At 45.0% G+C, this 21,922-nt stretch overlaps 1 protein-coding gene across 1 annotated transcript; it reads right to left on the reverse strand.

The window, feature by feature from the left end:
* Positions 1 to 372: 372 nt before the first annotated feature.
* Positions 373 to 8,587, reverse strand: EREG (epiregulin; the record flags this gene model as incomplete). Its single annotated transcript, XM_080343801.1, has 5 exons — positions 373 to 433; positions 1,466 to 1,612; positions 2,365 to 2,488; positions 2,915 to 2,998; positions 8,542 to 8,587. 5 exons carry the CDS (start codon positions 8,585 to 8,587, stop codon positions 373 to 375), a joined length of 462 nt encoding a protein of 153 aa, XP_080199927.1.
* Positions 8,588 to 21,922: the final 13,335 nt, after the last annotated feature.

Consider the following 21,922-nt stretch of genomic DNA (forward strand, 5'->3'; position numbering starts at 1 on the left):
TTCAATCAAACCACACAGACATTTTGACTTTGTCTAGAACTTCTATTTCAAGGAGTAAAATTGTTTCGAGCATATTCACAAGAATAAATATAAAATTACTCTTCAGAGTAAGAAGAGGAGCTCTTATAAAAATATATCTCTATCCCACAGAACCACTTAGGTAGGGTTCTCATTAGGGAATATTATTTAATAAAAAAATAAAACACTGAAAATAAAATGCTTGACCTATACTGATTGGATCACCAAACAACTGAAATTTTTAAAAGGATATAAATATTGTAAATATTGTTAATAAAAATAACATTTAAATAGATGGAAAGCGACTAAGTCCATCTGGATGAACAGAACACTGTACAGAAGCCACCATTTCTTCTACAGGGCACCAACTTCCTTGTACTCACTGGTCTTCATTTGCCTCTTCTTTCTTCGGTACCTTGAAGTAGAGTAGAGAAGAGAAATATGAGTTCTGAAAAGCCAGTTGCTCCAAATGGTGTTTTGGGGAGTGAAGGGAGAGGGTGAGGGGGTGAAGGAAGGAAAAAAAGAAAACCCAACAACAAAACCTCTATGACCTACTCATGTTTGTTTTAAATCTCTAGCAGCTAGACTCTGTCTGTGCTCATTTCCAGGTCTGAGATAACTTGCATGCAGAATCTCATTTCTCAACTCTTCACTGAAGATTTCACATCTGCATTAAAGTCCTGCTGCTGGTACTAGGTTTGTCTTTGGAAAATTCTGCTGGATCTTTCCCTGAAATGGGGCTGAGTACCCTAACCAAACAGGCCATCTTGTGTTTAAGGTGATACACCATCAAGTCTTCAGACAGGGAAGTGGAATTATGGTGATTACCAGCTAGCTATCAGATCTGTGAAACTAAGTTTTCCCTCTGGTGGTCGTTCCACCTTCCTGGCTCTCTAACAGCGATTAGTTATTAGCATGAAGAACAACTCCTGCTGCTTGTGGGTGTTAATGCAGAAGACTACTGTCACCAATGCTAAAGCTGATAAGTCAATACTTGTGATATTACAATCACCACAATAACATTGCAGATAAACCAATTACCTAACATTAATCCAGTTGCTTTCCAATGCCTGGTGACTGCGGAAATAACATTACCAAGAAAAGGAACTGGAATTTTCCTGTTCCTTGTCTGCTCTCCCCATTACCTCAACGGTCCCTCTAAAAAGACAGATGCAAATTAACTTATACAGTCTTCCATTAGGGTTCAAAGGCATCTCAGGGTACTGTTATTATACCTAGCCTGGAGTTCGGGGTATGTTATGCTGTCAGCATACATCCTTTTTGAACACTTCACTAAGTGCAGGCTAGCAGGACATCTGTACATCAAACTACCTCCATGCCGTCAAGTAGGTGTAGGTATTCCTATCTATCTGGAGACACTCAGCGGACATCTTGCTACACATGCAGCTAACTCCCCTTCCTGAGCCATGAAGAAAACTTTTTATACCTTCTGCAGATGTAGTAGCTTGCAATAGAGATGGCAGCAAGCAAAAGCAGAACGACGATAACTGTCAGTGCCACATACTCCTTACTGAGGGGTTGTCTGACAAGTTCTGAATGCACACATCGGACACCAGAGAAGCCAACATCACACCTGAGGAAAAGAGACACAGAACTAGAGACATCACCATGGGGTTACACTTTAATAGTCCATAAGGCATGCCAAACTGCTGGCCTGCTGTTCCTCCAGGGACAAGCAATTTGAACTCATGTTACTCAAGCCCATGTAGTCCTAGAAATGGCTGCAAATTCTTCAGTAAGGAACACCCTTAAAAATGCCTAGAGCAGGGCTGTCAAACTCATTTTCACTGGGGACCACATCAGCCTCACAGTTGTCTTCAAGGGGCCCAATGTAATTTCAGGACTGTATAACTGTAGGATTAGTTACATTTATACAGTCCTAAAATTACATTCAGCCCCTTGAAGGCAACCACGAGGCTGATGTGGCCCCCAGTGAAAATGAGTTTGACTCCCCAGGCCTAGAGGGTCTTTATTTTGCAGGCTGAATCAAAGAAGAGAACTTGCTGCTTTGCCTAAGGTCTAGATTTCACTCTACTGTAAAAACAGATGAAGAGGGAAACACAACAGAATGAGTGTCCCAAGTTTAAGTTGGGTTGCTGCCTAATTTCAGGCATCTAAGGCTCTCGCTCAGGTTTCACTGGAGCCAGCACATGTCCTTAACACTTGTTTAAATGCAGCAGAGGCATATTATAGATGTATTGCTCCTCTCTGAGTTCTTGTGAGCATTTAAAGGCTTTGCTGGATTGGTGTTCCAGCTAAGTGTCAACAGCAGCAAGATCAAAGGCCATGTACAGTTCATCTCCAAGCCTGCCTCTCTGTACATACCTGCAATAGTGCTCATCCAGGTCCACTATGTACATGCACTGCCCATGGAAGCAGTAGTCCTTCATTTCGGGCTTGCATCTTGCTATCCCAACTTGGGCCACACGTGGACTGTTTTCTGTCTGGACTGTAACGAGATTTTGTTAGTGTCTTGCCAGCCTTATTTTCCCCAAACAAGGTACAAGCTTTATAAGTAAGACTAACAATCTCGCTATCAAGAGGCCTCCAACATCATAGGCATTAAAGCAGGTGAGCCTTCTGAATAGGGAGAGGATTTTCTCAGGCCAGAGTCATACTGATTTTTCCTTTGGGAGTTCCATGTAAGCTATTTTTGCATTTACAGCAGAGTTCTCACTTAAGGCAAAGTGATATTAAAGGAAATACAAGCTTAAAAACGGTTCTTGTTCAACAACACTGAACACTTGGCAGAATGTTGGCGATGTTGCTCAACAGGAAAACTATTTCCAAGGCCACCTCAGTGAAGACACCAGCCCAAGAAAGATGGGAAGCAAAGACTTACTATTTACAAAGCAAGCTGTGTAAGTGCACTTACTTAGTGCGGTTGTGCAGTTCTCCATTTCACGAGGCCCACATAATGGGATCACTGTTGTGCCCAGGACTGTTTGTAATAGGTAACCTACAAGAGAATAAAAAGAAAATTTAAAACTGGGTGCTTTTCAAGTGTATTTAAGTATTTCAGAAGGTGTACTCATTAAGTTAACATAAGAACAGAAGCTTTCTATCCTTATTGGAAAAACCTAGTGTTGTAAGCTGAAAAAATGTAGGTCTGAGAGATCTGCTACCTGTATTACATATGGCATCACAAAGAAACATATCTGAAATCCAAACTTTTAATGCAGAACAGAGATCAAACAGGAACTCCGTGTCTGTGATCACTTCTCACCCATGCCCTGAGTGAAACTGGGCAGGAACAGGCTTGGAGAGATTACACAGGTCAACAGGAGAGGCAGAAATTAGTCCAACTCTGATTATATTTGGTTTCTGACTAGTCTAGCATAGCAGCTGTGCAAGGGACACAGACAGGGTTCCACAATTAGGTGTGACAATCATTCATTGCAGGAGGAGTTTGTTTGGTGATCAAAATCAAGATGTCCTTGAGTCACAACAGTCCACGGGGAGAGGATTTCCTAGGACTCAGCAAGTCAGCAGTGGCTGGTGACTCAGTACACCAGGTCAGTGCTGAGCCAGGCTTAACCCCCTCTGGTTTCAGAGACCATATACTGCTTGAGGTAGACTTAACATAAAAGCTGCTCTTCACCAGCAAAGAGCTTCCTCAGCCCTCTGGCTGCTGATCCCAGCTTGAAAGGCTGGGCAGTTCCTGAACTAATACTCTTGTGCTGGAGTTATTCAGTTAAAACAAGGCACTTTCGGACACATCTCATGTGAGATACCAAACCCTCTTCATCTGGTCACTGGGTTGGAGAGGTTACTGACCACTTTACAGATCCTGGGCCAGTGTTACTTATTCTCAGGAGAACCCCAGAAGAAAACAGGTATGTTTCTGTCCTCCTTTCACTGTCTGCAGTAAAGAAAGAACTGCAGCTCACCAGGTTTGATGTGGCTGTCAGACATAATAGGACACTGGACCATGCAGGCTGAGGATTTCAGCTACCAGAGCAGCAGCTGCATTTCCTTGGGGAGCAAGGGCACTTCTGCCCTTCTTTCAGAGATCCAGCTTATAAAGCATTTTGATATCTTTTGGGCTGTATGGTGCTGCACTGACACAGCTTTCAGGCATTCTACTAGTTGAATGAACACTCCCATGCCAGCACAAGTATTTGTAGCTCCATGGGTAGCCCATGAGGAACTGTCGATGTTTGCTCCAGCTGGCCATAAAATCCACTTGGCTAACACTCCTACTGCGGTCACAAACTAACCTCCTCATGAACTGCTTAGTCATCAGCTCCATTCCACAGAAGTCTGTAATTTGTGTCTTTGGGCCGTTTGCCTATATTAACTTGTCGGGCCATGCATGCCTAATGGAGGGAGTGTGGCTTCATCATTTCTTGATCACTCTAATTCAACTCCAGTTATTAGAAAGTTTTGTTACATCTCAGTGTTCAATCTAGCAGTGATTTATGGATTTCTGGCAGCTCATCTATTTCTGAGTGATTAGTAAGGCTTCCTTAAAGCTTTATTCCAGTTAAATACAAGAACAGCAGGAATACCCATCTTAGACGAAGGTTGGTTGTATTTCTTTAAAAACACTATTCCTTCTCCCTACCTCCCTCTCCACTACATTCCCTGCAAAGCTAATTAGCCAGGTTTCCACCAAGCTTTAGAAGAAAGGACAAAGTCTATGCGGGCCAAAGCGAGAGCCATGGTAGCAGACCAATGATGCCAACATCTCAACTTGTACAGGAGACTTAAGCTGGAGACATCTGCTCCTGCTAGCATGACTCAGCAGGACGTGCCTTTCACTCCAACGGGGCAGGACCAGCAAGTTTACTTTCAGGGAGGGATTTTTTTTTTTTTGTTTTTTTAAACAGCACTGTGCTCGCTATAGATTTCATCAGGAGAAGAAGTTTAACACTTTTTCAAGACCAATTTGACTTGCCATGACAGAAAGTTTAAGCGTCTGAAGGATGAGACCATCAGCAGACAGATAATGGCAGCTCATTTACTGCCAGAATGGTGGGCTATGAGCTTCAGCCAGGGACCCTGTGTCCCAAATGACGCTGAAAAAAGAAGATTTACTTGTCAGTCCTTCTTCCCAGGAACTAGAGGGACATTTCAGGCATGGTCCATGGACTAAGTTACTTCCTTGGCAGGGAGCAGCTGTGGCACGGGACAGCTCTGGCCCATGAAGTGATGCCATGTCATTGAAAGGAGGGATACTAAAATCCTGAGACCAGTGGGAGTCAGTGACCTGACGCTCCCTCCTGTTTCCCCAAAACTGCCACTATCATCTCTATGTGATGTGCTCTGGCAGGATTTGTCTGGGGACCACATGACAGTAATGAACATAAGGTAAAATATGCGTAAGGTACCCCAGACATCTACTTCTATCATACTTGGTTAAGTAGATGGGTTAAGCCAAGTGATGATCTCTTTTAGCCTACATATTTCTGTTTCAGCTTGCATAATTTGTTGATCTAAGCATAAACTGAGCAGTTACTTTTTAATCTAAAGTTCCCAGATTAAGAGTTACCAGAACCACTCTTTCACATTTCAGAAACTCAAACCTATGTATAGGTTTGAGTTGGGTCAGCTCTTCTCTTTGCTCCAGAAAATGGCACTGCTTTCCACCTAGAGGAAAGGCCAAACCTCAGACATCTGTGAGGGACAAATTAAAATGCACCTCCTCCTACAACACAGAACAAAGGCTTGCCCCATTCCAGACACATGTAACAACTGATAGCCTCTACCACCTGACTGCAGACCCACATTGGCTGGAAAAGCTGGACTGCAGGTGTGGATATTTGCTGACATCAAGCAGTATTTTCTGTGTTCGGGCAAAGTTCTTCCTGCTCTCCACTGTCACATTTTGCCCTTTTCCCCCATATACATTTTTCTCCTCTGACATCAATGGGAGGGGGATCCTGCAGGAGGATAAGGGATCCACACACCATAATGGCCAAGAAAAGCCAGCCTTTCCCAGCATAATTACCAGATAACATATACCAAACAAAGGACCTGGGAGAGGCAGTTGTATTTTTATTCCTTTGCTGTTCACTAGGCAAGTACTCTACAGGGTACAAGATAAGAGTAATGAGACAGTGGATACTCATGCGTGTCTTGCAGGAACACAAGTGCTATGCTTATTGCCACGCTGCTAGCATGCAGATATGACAGAGTCTGGTGTTGCAGGTATTACAGTAAGGTTAATGCTGACAGCAGTGGCTATTATTGGAACAGGAATATTGCTGCTGTTTACTGGTCCTTCCATGAAGGATGAAAGGAAAACAAGGGACAGAGACTGGCTGCCTTTGCTTCCTGCAGCCTTTGTCAGATATGCCATGCAAGGGCTAATTATCTGTTCATCCACTGAAAGCCAGCTATAGTTTCCAGTTACAGGATGACTGCTAAGGATGAAGGATGCACATACAGGATACATGTAAAGGAAAACTAGTTCCTTTGTAAGATTTACACCCATTTTAAAGGGGAACTGTTAGGTTTCTGAGAGGTCAATCATTTGAGTTGGCTTTGCCTGTCACCACGATCACTAGTCTTGCACTAACTCACGTGAAGAAGACCCCATGATTCTACTTCACATTTGGCATCTCTGTGATCTCTCTGTCACAGAGGTAGAGTCTACACTTCCCACGTGGGTTGCACTTCCAAAGCAATGCCAAGTTCATAGATGTCCAGCTGATATGCACCTGGAGGCTTTCAGCCCATTCTTACTCTAGAGACAGATCAAGCTGGATCCCCTGTCACCTGATTTTGGACACCCAGAGCATGTCTGACTCTCAAAGGCCTTCTCTGTGTAGGCTAAGCAGGAAATATGGAAGGTAGCCAGTGTGTCCTATTAGCTTTGCAAGCATCACTACTACCACCATTTAACTGTGGTGCATCACCTTCCATATCTCTCTGCTGCTAAATTCCCTAACCTTCCACAGAAGTTTGTAGGCCATCTCTAAGCAATCACCCTTGACAATAAAGACTAAGTGAGGATCGCAGAAATGCAGGGTTAGCCAGGAAAGCCCTGCAAATGTGGCACAGGAAAACGTAAGGTCAGCAGCTCCTGAAACTGTCTGGAGATTCAAGGCTTCCTCACTGAGTGGGCATTACAGCGACTGCAAGGAGGCAGGGAATGTGTGACAGCTCTCTCCCACCGCAAGCCCAGAATGTGAAGCTGACAACTGTCACTTCAGTTAGGCTTCAGCAGTTCAGCAGTTAACCTCCTAAAGTCTGGCATAACACCAGCTACAGACAGTCTTCGCAGCTTCTGCCAGTGGCACCAAGTTCTGCTTACATTGCTGACCTGGGAAGGAAAAGCAGAAAAGTACTCATACTACTCATTATGATGCCATCTGGCTATGACTAATCTACCCTTTACTACTAGATTTTGTGCCTGCCCCAGAAAGAAATATATCCGTATACAAACCCGTGAAGAGATACCAGTTCCTTCCAGTGCCAGTTTTGTGCAAAGCATGGCTGAGTCACAGCCTACAAGATGCTTAACCCATCGTCCTGGCAAGTAAGATGCTGTACAGCAGCTGATCCATAAGCTATTATGGAAATACGTGTCCAAGATGAAAGAAACTCATGCTGCAGTGGGCTTAGCAGATGCTGGAACATCCGCCGCACAGGAAAAGTCTTGGGAACTGAGTTTACCCATTAACTGTGACCCTGAGCCCAACATCGTGATTGTAACAATGTGCTTTGTCATTAATGCAGCATGCGAGCACTCCAGGATTTGGTCCTGCCTCAAATGTTTGCTGCCCACACAGTTAGATTCACCTCAAAGGGTCAGCTCTCGGCAGTCACTGACTGTCACTCACAGCATCCAGTGAAGGTGTGTGGCAAGGATCAGTTGTTGCTTCACCACATACCCAGGCTCCAGGACTCTTGATGCTCTAAGGATACGTGTGTTCACTTTGGACTTTCAGGCAGCTGATGTCATGCAATGGAGTAACACGCTCACAGGGAGGAGGTGGAGAAGCATCAAGCAGGAGGCCACAACCTGTTTTGTTACCATAAGGAAGTCTCCGCCGCCATGGGGATTCACCTGCTGAGTTCACCCAGAGCACGGCCTGGGTGGGTGAAAGCAGCAGGACAGGACTACAAACAAGACAGGACAAGGTGACAGAGAACAGATCCCACTGCCTTTAGCAAGTCAGACAGTGAGCAGAGTTGGAGAGAACAGGAAGGAGCATTCACCTTTACTCAGTCACAGGACACACCTGGACCACCGCACAAGCAATAAAATGTCCTGTTACAGCACAACACAGAGTAAGACTCATATACTCCATTCCTCTCTACACATAAAGCCATCTGGGTACCCCCATCCTTGCCCCTGACTTCATCTCAGAGACGAAACACATCTGCTTCACCTTCAGACAAGCCAAGCCTTACATTTTGCCAGAGATTTTCCAACAGTGAGAAAACACCCCAGCCCTTCCCAGCCCCTACGGGTCTGAGGAGATGGCTGTCCATCAAAGCCGGGCACAGCTGGGCTCCCCCACCTGCGATGGGCACGGCGGCGATACTCACCCAGGAAAAGCACCAGGCTGCGGGCCCGCAAACAGCCGGCATCCATCGCCCTGGCGTCCTCGGGGACAGGAGAAAAAGGAACGGGAGAAGGAGACGGCAGCCAGCTGCGACGGGATCGGCGGCGTTGCGAGAGCGGTGTGGGTGCCGGCCGCAACGCCCCAGACCTTTATGAGCCGGCGGGAGAGGCGGGGCGGCGCTGGCCGGTGATGAAACCCTGTCTCGACTCGGGGCAGGTGCCTGGCCCCGGCCTCCTCGCTTCCTGCCCTACCGCCCCGGGCGGGCTGAGCCGAGCCGAGCCCAGCAGTGCCTACCCCGGGTCGGGTGGGGGTGGGGGTGGGGGGAGAGTGAAACGGAGGCGGCGCAGGCGCCTTCCCATCCCCCCGCACCTGGGGTGATGCCCCAACAGCGGGCAAGAGGCTGCCCCCCAGCCTGGCTGCCCAAGGGCTTCGGTAGGAATGGGGTGCCTGGCCAGACAGTACTGCCTGAGCCATCTGTCTGGTGGCTGTTATCCACATACACTTGATGTTCTTTATATTAGCAAGCATTACTGCAAATAGCACACAGGTCCCCCCTAAACAATCTCGCCAAGGTGCCAATGCCCACAGCTGACTACACAGCCTCAACACTGCTGCTTTCTCCCTGCCCTCAGTTCATCACTGTAAGGCGTAACAGCAGGAAGGACTGTGGGGACATTGCACAGCCATGAACACTGCCTGTGCATAAACCATAGTTTAGAAAACATTTCAGGGTGGGAAGCCATAAACCTTCTGCCTTCCCTAATCCCCCATCTCCTGGCATTTCTGAAGTGACTCTCAGCACACACATAGCTGCCAGGGAGGCTCAGCGCTAGGGGCAGAAATGAAATGGTCCATTAAATTACAGCACAGACCACAGGAATGCCAGCACCTTACCTACCACAGGGACTCGCTGTGATGGTCTCAAGGTCAGGGGTACTTACACCACATTGCCCCTCCAGTTCTTGGCCTTGTCACAGTCCACTGGAATGGGCAGTTCTTGATACCAGCAAGTCCTTCAGTTCTTTTTGAAAAAATTCCTTTCAAGCATCTTCATGAAGCAGATCATGCTGTTGCTACATTAAGTAAGGCCTCATTTGGCACCTACATCCCATCATCAGACACTTGAGGGACACCCCACCCCAAAATCCCCACTGTATGGATTTGCCCAAAACATAAAGTATATTTTATCTAAACAAGCTCAACAATGGTGATTATTTCTTTTCCTTTTAAAGAAAAATAAACTTTTCCCTATTTCTTACTGCTTTCCATTGTCAAAAAAGGCAAGGTGAAACACAATTTACTGCAGAACTGATAAGCCTATCTCACAGTGTAAGGAATTTGAGTATTGACAGTCAGGTGCAAGTTTAATGGCTGATGACTCAAGTATTCATAGTTTCTCCTTTTTATAAGCAGTTATTGATACAAGAGAATTATAGAAGACACTGCAGAGTACAATATACAACATTTCCACGTTCAGATTCCAGTTCTAAGTCACAAACAGTAATTCAGGGAGCTGGAATATATCTAGTATTTACAAGTCATACTCCTCCTTATTCTGGGAGCATTTCCCCTAGGTCTACAAAAGCATGGAAGTGATGAAATTTTAAAAAGCAATGTGTGACTATAGAATTGTATGTCAGCACAATTTGTTAATTATCCAAATTATATGAAAGTTGGCAGATAAATGTAATAAAGATCAGTCTGAAAGTAGCATTCAGAAATTTGTACTCCGTAAGTAAGCAGGACATAGAGCTGGAATCTTTTTCCAAGTTCCTTTTTCACTCCCTCTAGCATTAGGGTCATGGCTCACCCCCATGCAATCAGTATATTGCTTTAAGGTGAGCAGATGGTAACTTTTTTGATGCCACATGACTGTTTTAATTGCTTCTTTTATTTGGGCTGATCCCCTCTATTAAGAATGTTATTGTCTGTTCTTCCAGGTATCACAGTGAGTAAAGGAGGGAATTGCAATGATTATTAAAGCATTTCTTTGTGTGGGCATACAGATGCCTTAAAAAGCAGCATCACTGTTGAACTTCCACTTAATAATTAATTTCACCTTTAAATTCTAGCATGATTTATCCTCTGAAAGAGAGCATTTAATTATAGTCTTGTGCTAGTATCCAGATACTAAGTAACGCTGACACAATTGGAGCATTTCACTGGAATTTCCTTTCAGATGTGAACACATATCACACATGCATCTTTGCTTCATCTGTCATGTTCTTTGTCTCCTGGTATGTGATTTCACACCTGGCATCCCCACTTGTGGCTTTCACCATCCTCTCCTCCACATGGAGGCTGCCTCTTTGAATAAAAGCTGATACACACCCTAAGAGCCAGTTTTCCAAGAGGCTGTTTGCACTGACTAGTGCCTTCCTGTACTGATAGGCTCATGGTAAGGCAGATTCATGGCATCCCACAGATGGGCACATGGAGTGACATGTCTGCACAATGCTGAGAGGTAGCACTGATTGGGCAACAGAGCATCACAGGCCTATTGCAGCTACTGGCCTCAATTTCAGCTGGGGTGAACTGACACACCCAAGTCAAGTCGATGGATATATGCCACTTGGCATCAGACCAGCAAGTAGCCCCCTGAATGCTTTGACACTTCAGGATTTTCTTTTTTACAAAGTGTCACAAGTATATGAGGTAATATCTAGAGAACTTGTGCAAAAGACTTACTTGCTTTTATTACCTTAAATGGTTTAATAGCCATCTTTAAAGATAATATCTATTTACAAAATATATGGGCTCAACTCAAGTCCATGTTGTGCTTAATCCTCTTTCAATGTCACAAATATTCATCTCTCATTTTCAGACAAAGCAGCAGATTCATAGCAGTGATTATTTCCAGGGTATGGATTGGGCTTTGTCTATTAGTTTATCTATGACCCATGACACAGAAGATTTTCTATGAACAACATACCCTTTTCAACTTTGAGAGGAAAAAATACAGGTTAAATATACATTTTTCTGTGCCTGAAAATACTTTTTCCTCATGGTGATGTGCTGTAGAATACACAGGTTCACAGCACAACTGTCACTTTATGTATGTGTTTCTACATCATTAAACGCATAAATCACAGGTGACTATACTACTTACGTCAGCTGCTTTCTGTAGGACTTGCATCCATTTTTATGCACTGCTGTTCCGAGGATGGATCTGCATTGTTTTTGCCTGTTGAAAAGACGACCTATTTCCAAAGAAGACCTATTTCCAAAGGTCCCTTCCAATCCCTAACAATAACTTTTTTTCTTTTGTTTTTTATTAGAAAGTATTCTTGAAACTGGAAGAAAAATCATTGCTAGTCTTGCACTGAAGTACTTGGTGCACACACACACAAAGCAGCATTTTCATAAATTCCTAGGAAAATCAGCTGGCATTTTCAAGAAGAGCACGACTGCATACTCAGGTACATGTGTAAATGAAATTTTTACATGCAGCAAGCTTTCACTGCACAGCATGATAGATCCTCAAGAAGGACTCTCAAAAGTTAAGGCACCTAATTGGAATACAGCTCATTTGACAGCATTTTCATTTGAACTACAGAAGATTCATATTAAGAATGAAAATCTTAAATGGTAAAAAGCGTGGGGCTCACATATAAGCACAAATGCCCTAAGAAGGATGCATAGATGAGAGAGTCTGGCGAAATGGAGTAAGAAAAAAACCTTGAGTTGAACTTACTCCATATAAATAAAGGTCAGCTTCAAATCTGTCATGTGTGTGAGGAATGAATTAGGTCAGATGTTCTTAAAACAGCCAGGCTTTTCTATAAACCATGAGAGTTCAGATTGCTGTCCCAGAAACTCAAAGTTGATGCCTCTTCCTGCAAATGTAGGGTGAGGTCAAAACTACTGGACACCACAGACATTTTGTTAAAAAAAAAAAAAAAAATCCCCAAATTCACTGATTTCTTACCCAACTTCTTAGGTTAGCATTAACTAGCAATTTAAAAAAGACAGACACCCCTCAAATAAAAACCAAAGAGCTAATTTCCATCCATCTCAAAATGTCTGCCAGTTCATGCTGGATTTCTCCCTACAGGGCAGTTTTTAAAACTTCATTATTCTGGCTTGTATGAAATTTCCACTACTCTACCCTGGGAAACTCCTGAATGGCTGAACACATCGCACTGGTAGGAAGAGCTTCATAATGCTAAGTTGGTGTTTTCCCTTTCCCAATTACAGCTCAGCATTCCACGCAGAGTGATTTCTTAACCTCCAAGGGGTTTGTAGCTTTTTTTCATTTGTGGAGTCTTTTCATGAATTCTGCCTTTATTTGTTGCTAAACAAACGTGCAAGCATTTTATTTGTACCCTTCTAAAGGGTGTTATCAAACCAAGTCCCTCCCATATGACTGCTGATATATCTAGTAACTGTTTCTCCTTGCTCCAAGTGATTTGTTAAGAATAGGAGATAGACCAAGGCAGAAGAAATGTGGATTCCCCACAATATGTAGCAGGTTGTAAGCAAGCTGGGAGAAGAGCACCAGCCCCTTACTCATCAGTCCTATGTGCTGTTCTGTCCATCAGCACCTTTTTCAAGTTCATAAACTCATCTCTTCAACAGTATTTTTCATTCTCCAGGAAGATGAGAGTTAACCACTGGGAGACAGAACACGTACAAATATGATAACTGCCCTCTATGAAGGTTCACCAGATATAGACATGAGTGCAGCATTTAGACCCCTGTCTGGTAGCCAATATAACTGAAATAATTACGTGAAAGCGTGTTGCTGGGGGCTGACTGTGTGGTACATCCACTCAATAGCTCTACCCTGAGAGTGACATTCATCTCAGGACAGTGAAAGGACAGCAAGAGCCACCACTATACGGATTGCTGTGACTCAGCAGGCACTCACCAGCTCCTGTGAGGCTTTCACCACAGCAGGCAGCCCCAGCTGTGGGCTCTCCACCACTATTTTCTGTCCCTCTCCTGTATCTTCCACCTGGACAGCAAATGCTAGCATGGGGAAGATAAGAGGAAGACACTGTATATTAGGGCCATCATCAGAGAGAAGGAAACACCTGCCTTGGACTGGAGCAAGACCAGCATCTAAGGTCTGCACTAAAACCTAAACAATATGTGATGCACACAGGTGATAAGCAGAGCCCCCTGCCCTCTCACTCACTGCATTTAGGAACTTCAGCAATCATCTGAGTGGTTATGTTGGCCTCAGCTACAATGGCCTCAATTCCTTCAACAAACATATTTCTCCCCTTTCATTGCTGCAGGGAGTAAGGGACTAAAAGCAGGTCAAGCACAGGAAGAAAGGTTGATGTGCAGGCTATTTCCCAGCCTCAGAGCTCTTGTGCTTGGCAGGAGCCTGCATACTCCACATTTTGGCTGCCATTCAGTGGTGACTGTCACCTGCATGCCAGCCATGTGCATGGGGAGCTGGGGCACCCTTGACATGAGGAATGTGTCATTAGGGATGATGGAGTAAACAGCAATTCACCTGAAACCAGCCTGGCCAGCACACGTTCCAGAAGCTGGATCTAGGAAAGAGGCATGGGTCCATGGTATATTTGTTTGGCCTGGTAACTAGCACTGGGCATGGGAGCAGATGCACTTAGTGGAATTCCCCCATCCACTAGCATTATGGGACACTCCCATTACTGTTCTTATAATTACTGTTAATCATTACTATTACTGAAGTGACCAAAAAAAAGGCATTCAGGATCAGGCCTTTATTGTGCTGGCTGTTGTCATGCAGAGGTGATGAGACAGCCTATCCCAGGGAACCTATAAACATGGGTGCCCAATTCATCACTAGAGTCTTATTTCAAACTAGGACACTGTGGTCCACAATGAAGCTCCCCTACAACTCGTGCAAAAATAAGCCATGGCATCCCTGCAGCTTGCATTAGCTTGCAGCCAGGCTGTTCATGTCATGCTCTCTGTCTGTTGAGATGTAGCTAGAAGGGAAAGCAGCTGCTTCAGCAATACTTTGGGGTCACAACACTCAACAAGATGTCCTCATTCTGTATGTTTCCTGTGTGGTCCCAGCCTGCTATGGAACTCCATATTCTTTAATCTCCCATGAAGTTAGTACCACTAACTCCTGAGAGCCAACTGTGAGGCATGTAATATGCAGAACCTCTGGGGTTTGGTTTGGGAACGACCAAGATGAGCTGACGTCATCTTCTAGTCACCTTCTCCTTCCATCTGTGGTCTGAACATTACCTCAAGTATCCAGCCTCCCTAGGGACAGTCCCCAGGTCACAGACTGAAGAACAAGATTAGCTAGCTTGGCCACGGGATGGGGTACCAACAAGGAGCTCTGTGGAAAGACTGTAGGCCTCTGTGGGCCAGAGAAGGGCAGAGATAGCTCCAGCACATGTGGAAACCATCTACCTGCAACACTGTTTTTTCCTCCCCTACCTGCAGGTCTGGCTGCTATCAGTCACCAGAAAAGGGAGACAGACCCCAGATTTCTGGTCAGAGCTGGTTGATTCCCCAACCTGTCTTGGGAGTACAGCCTAGATTCCTTCCTGACTAAAAAGCAAAACAAAATAGAATGTGTTTAGCCCCTGCATGTTTCTCTGCACTCTCAGCAAGGAGTTGTGGGTTTACCCAAGGGGAGCAAAGGCCTAGGTCTACCCCTCAGGAACTCGTCTCCAACTCTCCACCTACAGGTAGGGAGGGTGCTGGTCACCTGGTGTGTGCATGGGAGATGGGACAAGGAGAAGAACCTGCAACTTGATGTCCTGGGGGAGAGGTGTTGGCAGGCTGGCTGTGACACTTCTGTGGATAACTCCTCTGTGTGGTTATCTACACATCCTCATTCCTGCAGACTGATGCTATATAAGAGAGGCAGGAGATTTCCTTTATGACACACAGAGCACATGCATGTAAATCAAGTGAGACAGGACAAAGGCAAGGCCTGGGTTTATTTAGACTGGTGGCAGTTATTCAATTAAGAACAGCACTAAGCTAGGGCTGGCAGTTCCTGATCAGTGCTCCTGCAGCCAGGGTCTTTGTCCTTCATCCATGAAAACAAGGGCTGTAGATAAGGGTCAATTAGCCAAAGCTGCCAAACACAAGTTAGGTCTCTGAACCGAGGTAAACTTCTCAATAACAAGAGTCTCTCTACAGGACATTCAAAGAAAATAGGTATCCCCCAAAACTACTTTTTTTGTAAGAGTATGAATAGAGGATGCACATTAGATGCTCAGGACGAGACACTTTTGGCCACCAACTTGCAGTATGCCTACAGCAGAGGTCATCCCTTCAGACATAATACACATGTTCCAGCTCCACACCCAGACTGATCTACCCTGCCAAAGCCAAGCATACAAGCAACCTGACATCAACTGAAACACAGACCACTAAGTTAGACCAGGAGATGGCCTGTCTTAGGTGAAACCACTCTCCATCATCTTCCAACAGTCCTGGCTCACTGAGGAGGTCCCATATGATTGGAAATTGGCCAATGTTACCCCAGTCCACAAAAAGGGCTGCAAAGCTGACCCTGGCAACTACAGGCCGGTCAGCCTGACCTCGGTGCCTGGCAGGATTATGGAGCAGATCATCCTGAACGGAATCACACAGCACCTTCAGGACGGACAAGGGATCAGACCCAGCCAGCATGGGTTTAGGAGGGGCAGGTCCTGTCTGACCAACCTGATCTCCTTTTATGATCAGGTGACGCATCTGGTAGATGAGAGGAAAGCCGTGGATGTGGTCTATCTGGACTTCAGCAAGGCCTTTGACACTGTCTCCCATAATATACTCCTGCAAAAGCTGGTAGCGCATGGCTTGGACAAGTGTACTCTACACTGGGTTAAGAACTGGCTGGAGGGCCGGGCCCAGAGAGTGCTGGTGAATGGGGCTGCATCCAGCTGGCGGCCAGTCACTAGTGGTGTTCCCCAGGGGTCAGTGTTGGGTCCAGTCCTGTTTAACATCTTTATTGATGATTTAGATGAGGGGATTGAGACCATCATCAACAAATTTGCTGATGACACCAAGTTGGGAGGGAGTGTCAACCTGCTGGAAGGCAGGAGGGCTCTGCAGAGGGATGTGGATAGACTGGAAAATGGGCTGATTCCAATGGGATGAAATTCAATAAGGCCAAGTGCTGGGTGCTGCACTTCGGTCACAACAACCCCCTGCAGCGCTACAGGCTGGCGCAGAGTGGCTGGAGAGCAGTCAGACAGAAAGGGACCTGGGGGTACTAATTGACAGGAAGCTCAACATGAGCCAACAGTGTGCCCAGGTGGCCAAGAAGGCCAACGGTATCCTGTCCTGTATCAAAAATAGCGTGGTCAGCAGGACAAGGGAAGTGATCCTTCCCCTGTACTCTGCATTGGTGAGGCCACACCTGGAGTACTGTGTTCAGTTCTGGGCCTCTCAGTTCAGGAAAGACAGTGAAGTGCTGGAGCGGGTCCAGAGAAGAGCAGCGCGACTGGTGAAGGGACTTGAACATAAGACCTATGGGGAGAGGCTGAGGGAGCTGGGGTTGTTTAGTCTGGAGAAGAGGAGGCTTAGGGGTGACCTCATCACTCTCTATAACTACCTGAAGGGAAGTTATAGCCAGGTGGGGATTGGTCTCTTCTCCCAGGCAGTCAGCAATAGGACAAGGGGGCATGGGCTTAAACTCTGCCAGGGGAAATTTAGGCTGGATATTAGAAAGAAATTCTTTACAGAGAGAGTGGTCAGGCATTGGAATGGCCTGCCCAGGGAGGTGGTGGACTCGCCGTCCCTGGAGGTTTTTAAAGTGAGGTTGGACATGGCACTTAGTGCCATGATCTAGTAAACAGACTAGAGTTGGACCAAGGGTTGGACTTGATGATCTCTGAGGTCTTTTCCAACCCAGTTGATTCTGTGATTCTGTGAAACATGCCAGATGTGAAAGTCCATGCAGAACGCAGCCCCGCTCTTTTGTCTCCATCCCATTTTCCCCAACCCTTCCTCCTGTTTTGTTCTTGTGGCATTCCCCTTTGCAAACCAGGAGAGAGCCTTTCAGGAAGGGCTGCTGTACACAAAGCTAATTCCCCATTTTTCCAAATCAACCACTTTAAATGGCGCATAGGTTAACCAAATGAAAAAAGAGCTCTCTTTCCCCTCTCTCCTAGAGCATCCTTATGCAACATGCTGCGCACTGCTGCGTGTATTTGATTACACTGGGGCAACTCTGATTACCATGTCATGTATCATCAGAGGTGCTGACTGCATTGCAAATGTTGGAATTGTCTTTTACGTAGACTTAAACAACATTGGAGCCTTTGGGCAATGGCCTTCAATTGTTTACATGATTTTTGTAAACAGGATATTTAACAATTTGTAAATATCCTGTTAAAATCCCTCAGCTGTATTTGTAAGCTCACAATAGACCAGTTTGATATATGCCCATCTGCAATAAATCTCTCTCTACCAAAACTTCACTTGTAACATTGCACAACTGTTACAAAACACAAGTATTGCCTCTAATTGTACATGCCAATGCTTCTGCTTCATGGCTTCTGCAAATTGTTTGTGGTGTTGATACATCTTCTGAACATTTCCCAGGAAACTATAAATCAAAGAAATAATACATGATTCCTGTGATAATTTTCCATAAGCTTACATGGTGTGGTTCTCATTCAAGTAGAGAAAGTAAGGGAATTACACTGCTCTGAATTTCTGCTGCTACATCATACCTAGAGGTAGGTTTGGAGTATTTTTTCCCTTGCATATAAACTTCCTCTCCAGCTGAATGAAGACTGTGACACACACAGGTACTTGCAGACACATGCACACAGAAAAGTCTCTCTGAAATTTTCTTGTAAATTCCTTTGGTGTTGCAAAATAGGGTGTTCTGATGGTTAACAGTTAGATATCTGTCCATAATTCTGTAAATTTTCTCCAATAAATTTAAGAATACCTTTCAAAGAGAAGTTGTAACACTAACTTCTTGTGTTTTAGCAGTCCACCTCAAAACATATCTTCTCAGCAGAGTTAGAGAGAGGCTGACATTTCCTTCTCAGCTAAATAGTGTATTGAAAGCCACACATGCCTACCTTCATTGGTATGGGTTGAACTGACTAGGTAGCTAGTGCTAGGTGCTTTCATGAGGAGGGAAGCTCCAGCTTGGAATCTAAGAGAGGAACAACAGTAAGAACCCTTGGTGTGGGAAAAATAGAAACACAAAATTGTGTCATTCCTAATCCAAATGTGAATAACCCACTAATGGAAGCGGACTGTTACAAAGTAGTCTGACAGTACATCCTTAGCTCCAAAACAAGTGCTTTAAAGAACTATAACTCCAGGCTACAGGTGTGCTAGCGTAAGGTCAGATACCAGTAAAGCATTCAAGAAATAATAGTTGATCCAAACTTAAATACTACTTGGGCAGGTGAGGGAGTCCTTGTAAGAATGTCTGTTGTTATCGTCTCCACACATGATGCATGTAAAAAAGATCTCGTCTCGCCTACCTGGTGTCCTTTGAAGTCAGAGCTATTTATTGGTAAAGCCCTGGGGTCTGCACTTTACACAGATCCTGACACTATCCCCAAGAATTTAAATGCTTCTCTGAGCCAAGCTAGATTACCCCAGCTCCCACATCCCTCTCTCTGTCGTTTGACCAGAAAACCTCTATGGCCTCCCACCCAAGACACTCTCACTCATGCAGAAATAGTCAAGTTGTGCACCACAGTAAAAGCTTTCTGTCTGATCCAGTCGGGCTTACTGTCCTTGCCAAAGATAGTTCTGAAGGTTCAGCTTAGTGCCCTGGCTTCTCTGGAAGGGCATGACATCCCCTTAGCTATGTCTCTGTCCCTGATTTGCGGCTGTATCATCTTCCCCAGCTTCGTGAGCTCTTCTTTCACAGAGCAGTCCCATTCCATTGTTTTTCTTCCCAGCAGTCCTCAGTATGTCTCAGAAAAATGGACTAGATTTGCACGTCTTGTTCATCCTGCACAAAACTCCAGGGAGACTGAGATAAGCTTTCCTACATTTCCTGGTTTCCTCATTCTGCATCTCACCTTGCCCTGCACACACACTTCCCCCAGACTTTGGTAAAAAGGACATGAGTCACATGCTATGTCACAAGCAAGAAAAAGATAGAACATTTGTCTGATTCCTAGAATAACTTCAGTGGTGCTGAAAGCACCAAAACCTTCTCAGACAGGACCCCATTTTCTTCTCCTCTGCTCTTATATCAGTCACTTGGGTGAGAGGAGGGGGAGGGCAGAAGAAAGACCATTCCTGACATATTCTGAGCCTCTGAGAGCAGCTCTGACTGTAAGAGCTGCCTTGGCTGTACCAGTGTGGTGACACAGACTGCTCTGGTATCATTCCTGCTGCCATCAAAAGTGGGAAATCTTGGGACTGCTTTTCATACCTCTAACCCATCATTAGCACCACTTGAACACAGAGAACTGCATCTGAAAAAGGAGTTTGCTGTAAGTGAACTGACCTTAAACTCTTTAATTTAAAACAGTGAGGAAAAGGCAGTGGTCTGATGTCCTGACATCACTTGTCCTAAAGTAAATCACTGCGTGTTGTACTATGAACTCAGCTGGGCTTCACAGATTGCTTTGCAGATAAAGCAGGAGGAAACTGTAGCTTACACCCACTACAAGTTTATCTACAGCTAAGGAACGAGCTAACTAAATGCCCTTGGTGAGATATGAGAGGCACTTAAAGCATAAAAATTGCTTACCTTTCCCTCACGAGGTAGGCAGATAAACACAAATGTCTCTGTTCGATAGTGCCTGAAAGTCTGATGCATGCCATTAAAAACAAAGCAAATGGTGCAAGGATGTGCAACCCCAATGACAGAACATTCCCCATCAGCTCAAAAATAAGTGGCTCCAAAGAACTACACGAGGTGGCAGTGATCAGGGGCAAAGTGAGCCTGAGATGGCAGAGGGTTGTGCTTCTGTGCTGGACACAAGCGCCTGGGTGTTTGTTGCACAAGGACATTCCCAGTTTACCAGGTGCTGTGCTGCATTCAGACTTTCAGTCACATGGCTGCCAGGATAGACACTGCTTACCACATGCGAAGAGAGGGAGTGAGCAATTTGCTTTACTGCTCTTGCCAAAAACCTCTATTAGTGTGTTATGAGAGCTACAGAGAAGTAAAACATTCCTAAAACCACTTTATTAAAATCAGTAATACCTGAAACTCTCCTCAGCTGTTTAGGGATGGCAGGGCTAAAGGAGGCAAGCAGCAAAAGCAAAGGAAGAGACAGAGAAGTATTCACTTTCTCTGCAGTGTGATGGGCCAGAGGAGTCCCTGTGTAATTCCAGCCAGTTGCTGAAATGCTGCCTTCAAAGTGTTACTTAAGGACTAATTATTGGTTTACCATCCCCCAGCATCTAAGAAGTACTTTACAGTCTGTCATACTTTTATCCCCATGGTATCCCTGTAGCTATTTCAACACTTCTCTGATGGTAGCACTGACGCACGCTCATCGTGTGCAACTTACCCAATGCACATGTGGAGTCAAAGACTTGTACCTCCTACGATCCAGACTCCTGCCCTCCTCACAGATCGCTTCCTCTTGTGGACTGTGAGCTGGAGTAGCGCTGGCTGCCTCACAGACTTCTTTTCCTGATGCTACAGCTCCGATCCATGCTGTGGGACAACGAAAATTTAAAGCTGAGCAAGGAGAAAGATTTAAGAGTGGCAAAACTGTCTGGTCATTATATTCAAGTGTGACAACCACTTGGTCCCTTGGGACTATTTACTCTGCAGGCTGGGACAAGTCAGATCCTGTGCATAATGGTCCCCGGGAACCAACCTGTGAAGTTTTTCCCTTTGCTGCTTCCTTACCTGTAGCACAGGCCAAATAAACTTTTTAGCTCATGTTTCTACCCAGGTAGCTTGTTGTTTTACAAAAGAGACAGGAAATTTAGAAGGTTTGCAATTTGAGATGGACTCATGTTTGAGCTCCAGCTTCTAAAACAACAGGCTTTCTGAAATAGATGGAAGCTTATTTTGTACCATTTAATTCCTTGTGGTATATGGAAACCTTTGCCTGGATTTCTTTGACAGTTACTTGTGGTAAATCACTCAGAATACCAACTACATGTGCTTTCTATAAAGTGATCATTTTGCATTCTGCACGGGACCACAAGCCTTAGGGGAATTTAATTTGTGGAAAGAACTGCACTAAAGATTTTGTGCAGAATATGAAGAAAAACCTCTCAGTACCACTAACTTCCCCACTGTCCAGAAACAGAAGAGGTTTTACCTTTGCAGTCAGTAATTACTCGTTATTAATCAGAAGCAGTCCCCGAAAGCTCTTCCCTATAAACTCCAAAACTTCTCCACCTGCTCTTGAATGTACAGCACCCTGCACCCCTCTGTTGAGTGTGATTCAGTCTGTGCTGTTTTAACCTTCATACCTTAACACTACCTTTAGATG

This window comes from Nesoenas mayeri (assembly GCF_963082525.1).
Source record: "Nesoenas mayeri genome assembly, chromosome: 4".
Lineage (NCBI taxonomy): Eukaryota > Metazoa > Chordata > Aves > Columbiformes > Columbidae > Nesoenas > Nesoenas mayeri.